The 5480-nt window shown below is 34.5% G+C and overlaps 1 protein-coding gene across 1 annotated transcript; it reads left to right on the forward strand.

Annotated features, from left to right (window-relative positions):
* Window positions 1-521: 521 nt before the first annotated feature.
* On the forward strand, window positions 522-2060 carry LOC107774887 (proteasome subunit beta type-6-like). Its single transcript, XM_075241874.1, has 4 exons — window positions 522-534; window positions 1173-1246; window positions 1453-1701; window positions 1749-2060. Exons 1-4 carry the CDS (start codon window positions 522-524, stop codon window positions 2058-2060), a joined length of 648 nt encoding a protein of 215 aa, XP_075097975.1.
* Window positions 2061-5480: the final 3420 nt, after the last annotated feature.

Genomic DNA, 5480 nt, shown 5'->3' on the forward strand with positions numbered 1-5480 from the left:
AGGCGCACGTCATATGGTATTGAATTCTTTCCTTAAGTGAAAATGGTAAATGGTGAGCCCTTTATCCATCGTGTTTTGAACCGTGCAATATTTGTCTCGGGGATTTCTTAGTTAAAAAAGATGAGACACAAAAGAACTTGCTTTCTGGTGTGTGGATCAATCAAATGTGACAAAAAGGAATAGTTAATTTAGAGAATTTGAGTTGAAATTAGAAAGTAAAATCGTGAGAACCATGAAAAAAGACTATACATAATAGAAGAAAAATAAAATTGATGAGAAGGTAAATATATTATTTAATTTAGTGAGTTTTTTTTTATATATATATATATATATATATATATATATATATATATATATATATATATATATATATATATATATATATATATATAATAATAATAATCACTACAAAAAAACTGGAATTAGCTACGAACGTCGACGTTAATCTGTCGCTAAATCGCCCGTAGCTAGCAGATTATTTTGATAATCTGTCGCTAATCCGTTACTAAATGAGATTAGCGATGGATTTTTCTGGTTAGCTACAGAATTTGTCCGTCGCTAAAATCAGATTTTTAGTAGTGAATTTATTTGGGGGCCTAAGGCAAGGACTTCACTTGCCTTACCCAAGAGCCGCCCTTGCTTAGATCAATATGTGTATTAAAAAATTTACTAAATATTCACAAAAGATAAATTAGTTTTTGCAAAACATTTTAAAAAAATATTTTCCTTCGTACCTACATCCTGATTGCTTTCTCGAAGAAAGATGATTTTTTTACTCGGAAGAAACCTAATCGAAACATGGCCTAATTATGACACGATAATGGTCCGATTATCAGCAATTCTTTAAATAAAAATGTATACTATTATAAAAAAATATATAGTTGAAGTTTAACATTTCATTAAGGAATAATTTTAGAGACCTCCTGGGTTTAGCATAATAATGCCGATATCAATTCTTTTAATCTATTTATCGTTGATATAAGAAATTACAATTTAACTAATTCAAAGTTGTTACTCCCTCTATCCCACTTTATGTGACGCACTTACTATTTGGAGAGTCAAAAGATATTTTTTGTATCACAATCTTTTTTAACTATTTTGAGTTGTTAATTATAATGACTTATCGTACTATTTATATAATTTCTAAATAAGTAAATTTTATTTTTTAAAAGTTGAAGATTCTATATCTGAATTCGATAAGACCAATAGGAATATGAAATGCACCGGTCACTATTTCCTAATACAGGTAATAAGTCCAATATGAAATGCACCGGTCCAATTAAGCAGTTCGATATCAATAAGGTACTGTTTTCTTAATCCAATAGGAAATCCTATATCAATAAGGAATAAGTATTAGGAACATATTATAAAAGCAACCCAACTCTTGCAAATTGATATATAATCTCATCTCTGAATCTTACTTTCTTATATTTCTTGTTTCTTGTCTTTCAGCTAAGTAAATTTGGCATGGAGATGGACAGATTGTTGCCACATTCTACGGAAACCAGCATCCTTGTTCTCGGCGCTAACTCCCGCACCAGTACTGGAATGTATATGACGAGTAGGCTTTCTAATAAGATAACTCAGCTAGCTCATAATGTCTATGTTTGCGCTGACGATGCACAAATAGTTGCAGGTTACGTTCGCCACTTTCGAATTCAACTTGTCCAGCCAACTACTGTCAAGTCAGCTGCAAACTTTGTTAGTTCATTAATTATCCAATAACAGTAAGGCTAAGCGTCAAACAGGAAGGATCGTTGGTGGACGGGACAAATATGAAGGGGGTACAATATTCCTGTTGGGGGAACAGCACAGTATTGGAGCCGCAACGTTTTGCTATTGAAGGATGTGAATCTAGTTATTTGCATGGTTTCTTGAACCGATCATGGAGGGAAGGGATGAGTCAAGAAGAAGCAGAAAAACTGGCTATGAATGCGGTGTCCCTTGCCATTGCACGACATGGTGGTGCTATGTTGCTACCAAACGCTATACAGTCGTCAAATAATAAATTGACTAAAAGTCGGATGTCGAATCCACGAAGACTTGTTACTAACTATTAACTAAATTAGACTATCCTAATTATCTAAACAAAGAATTAAACCTAGAAGTTTTTGATTCTAAACTAATTAAAATAAGAAGAAAATAACTAATGAACTTTAAACGGAGGAAGAGCAGAGTTTTATATTATCAATGTGATGAAAATGATCTAGCGTGGGCTATCTAACATTCCTATTGTATTCTTCAATTGAATTGACTAACTAATTTATCTAGTTTATTGGTTAACATGGTTAATATTGCTCATAAGAATCTGTCGAGTTCTTACTCACCTATTCAAGCTAACCTAATGCCTATATGTCTATGGAATTAGAACTAACAAGAATGCATTTATAATTCCTGTAAATCAAGCAAGCAAGGCAATTAGGTATATGTCTATCCTAACCACGAATCTGTTCCCCGATGCCCAGGTTCAAGAACTTCCTCTACTCAATCCTATATGCAATCTAGAATTTTCACTTTCAAGTTCAATTCTAGTTTCATAGATAGTATTCAATTGGTGATCAAACAATTAAATAATTAAGTGCATGATTGAATAAATAAACTAATATGACAAATCAAGAAATCAAAATCGATGTTCGAATAACAACATTCATGAAAGAACCACAACCCTAGAACATGAAGTTTAGCTCCACATAGACATGGTAGCCAAACAACAAATCATATAAAGAAACATAAAAATAACTAAGTCTGGTAGAAGAAAGATGAAATCCGGCCTCCACGGCGGCTCTATGCTTGTGTTTTCTCTCAAAAACGTCCCCCCCTCCAAAATAGGTTTAGGACCCCTTTTATACGAGTTGGGGGTGTGTAGGGCCGAAATAACCAAGTCCCGGGCGAAATAGGACAAGTCCCCGTCACCAGCGCCCAGGGCAGAGTGGGGGCGCTAGCCCTGGCGCTGGGTATTTTATGCTTCTGGAAACTGGGCCATAGGTAGCGCCCCACGCTACCTGTGGCGCTCAAATGTGCAATTTTGCCTTTTCTTCCCTTTTTAGCTCCAATTCGCACACTTTCGTCCCAAATTGCATCCGAATGATTCCTACACATAGAAATACCACAAATTAGTACAAATCATTATATTATACATCCGAAATCTACGATATATGAGCACAATGCGAGGCAATATACATAAAAATATGCATACTTTAAGTCGAATATCAACATCCCACACTTAAACGTTGCTCGTCCTCGAGTCAACCAACAATTTACACATAATTATAGAAGCACACTATACCATGACTATAGTTGATAGCAACAATTAAACCTTAGCATATCCATTCAAAACACACCTCCCTTTTACTTATGCAATACTTCCAAAATATTCAAATAAAGACAACATGGTCATAACTATCCTAGCCTTAAAAACCGACTCAATGTCACAATGCACTCATGGCTTGAACACCCAACATCATAGTGAAGTCTAATAACGTTACCTATCCCTCGTGAAACTATGTGCCCTCACAATAAGAACAAGAGAGTAAGTTGAATCCACACCTTCAAATTACATGCTCAATATATTTTAAGAACTCACATAAATCAAAAAAATCGATCACTCTCACAAAGAAGTCACATGCATGCAATTGGTACCATAGGCTTGCCCATAATGTAAACCTCTACTAATGTCGGCTCACTCGATCTAAAATCAATTAGAACTTTTTCATGGTTGTAATGTGGGTTAAAGGACGAGTATGATATATATAGGAATAGTGGTCCAGTCTCCTAAGCACTTTAACACATCACCAAACAACTTAAGCTTAAATTTTTCGATCCACTTCAATTTCACTAATAATATCACCCCAAAAAGTATTCTCTTTTTCTTTAAGCACTATCTTAATTCACACCCACTAGCAATAACAAGACAACAATTTATTCATCTATATTTTTCCTTCTTTTTTCTAGATTTTACTTTTCTTTTTTTTCAATTTCCACTAGAGATGTATTATTCTATAAAACAAATGCATCTTTATTCTTCCATTAGTTCCACGCAAAAGCCACCACACACTTAGACTTACTTCTTCTAGCGCTCATTTCATAATTAAAGTGCTTTCATTTGTAACAAGATCAAAATAATATCAATTAAGAATAAAAGGGTATTGACTCGTAATGTGGGTACCAAATAAAAGTTTATAGACTCAAAAGGGTTAACTAGGAATAGTTTTTATTTTGTGATAAGCATTAAGCTCAAAAAGAGCAAAGAAAGCCTAAAATCATTTTTCAAACCGAGCATCACCTAAAAATTCGCCTCGACTCACATACCGGGCAAGTTCTAAACTCAATCACAATAACATGGACTACACAAAACTTCAATTCACATCTGGCACATGACTCACTAAGGACGGTCTCATTCCGACTCTCAACAAATGCAAGTATTCACGGAACCACGAGATATTAAGCATTAAGCACAAAGTGAACATAAGTCAAGTAAATGAGACATATGCATCAATAACATGCTATCCAGTCTGTACATGCATCATAGACAATTTCAAAATATAGGGAAGATACTACACATGCCAAAGCCTAAATATGCTACTATCGATAAGTCAAGGGCGCTTAGGAATCTCATCTTTCTTCCATTTATTCCCTAAAGTCTAACTACTCTAAAAATAAAACATTACTTCCCGGTTCAAAATACATCCCATAAAAAAGAACTGAGGCACAAAGAAAAACCACGGGGGATTATTGCTACATAAGAAAAACTAAAAGACATATTTTTGTGTGTGTTATTGGTTAGACTTTAATCCCTCAAGAAAATTGTCTAGGAGATCCATCGTCAGGAAAAGTTCAATTTTTTTAATATTTTTTTTATTTTGATTTTTCATATTTAAAAATAAAATTAAGTTACTAAAACTACTACTAAAATAGTACACTACTACAAAAACAAAAATAAAAAGTTAAACTCAAAATAAGAAGTTAACGCCTTTTTTTTACTACTAACATACTACTACTAATTATCTAGAGAAATTTTTCCACCCCACTTAAAAGAGTGCAGTGTCCCCAATGCACAAATAAAGCAAAAACAAATAATGAGGGTTGACAAGAAACTCCCTGAAAGGCCAAAGACCGAAGCAATATCGACTCACGGGGTACTCAGACTTCTCCCAAGCATGATCCTTTGTGCGGGCATCCTCACTTAGTTCCAACCATCTGGCTCACTTTTGCACACTTACTATGGCTTTGCTCCCTATGCTCAAAATCCTACAAAATAAAAAAACACTACAAAAAGAAAAAAAATCAAAACTAAAAGAAAGCAGTAAAGGTGGGTTGCCTCCCAACAAGCGCCTAATTTAAAGTCGCGGCACGACGTGAGTCACTTTTTGCCTCCACCTCGAACTTATGAATTGAGCCCCTAATTTGGCTTTAAGCTTTCTATTATGCTCCCGGGGCGGTGAGACAAAATTAATTGGGCCAAGCAACTAATATCGCATTCT

This window comes from Nicotiana tabacum, chromosome 21, assembly GCF_000715075.1.
Source record: "Nicotiana tabacum cultivar K326 chromosome 21, ASM71507v2, whole genome shotgun sequence".
Lineage (NCBI taxonomy): Eukaryota > Viridiplantae > Streptophyta > Magnoliopsida > Solanales > Solanaceae > Nicotiana > Nicotiana tabacum.

Coding starts and splice junctions, on each gene's coding strand:
- LOC107774887 (XM_075241874.1), top strand. Junction 1,247..1,452: donor GTCACTATTTCCTAATACAG/GTAATAAGTCCA, acceptor CTTGTCTTTCAG/CTAAGTAAATTTGGCATGGA. Junction 1,702..1,748: donor TCAAGTCAGCTGCAAACTTT/GTTAGTTCATTA, acceptor AGCGTCAAACAG/GAAGGATCGTTGGTGGACGG.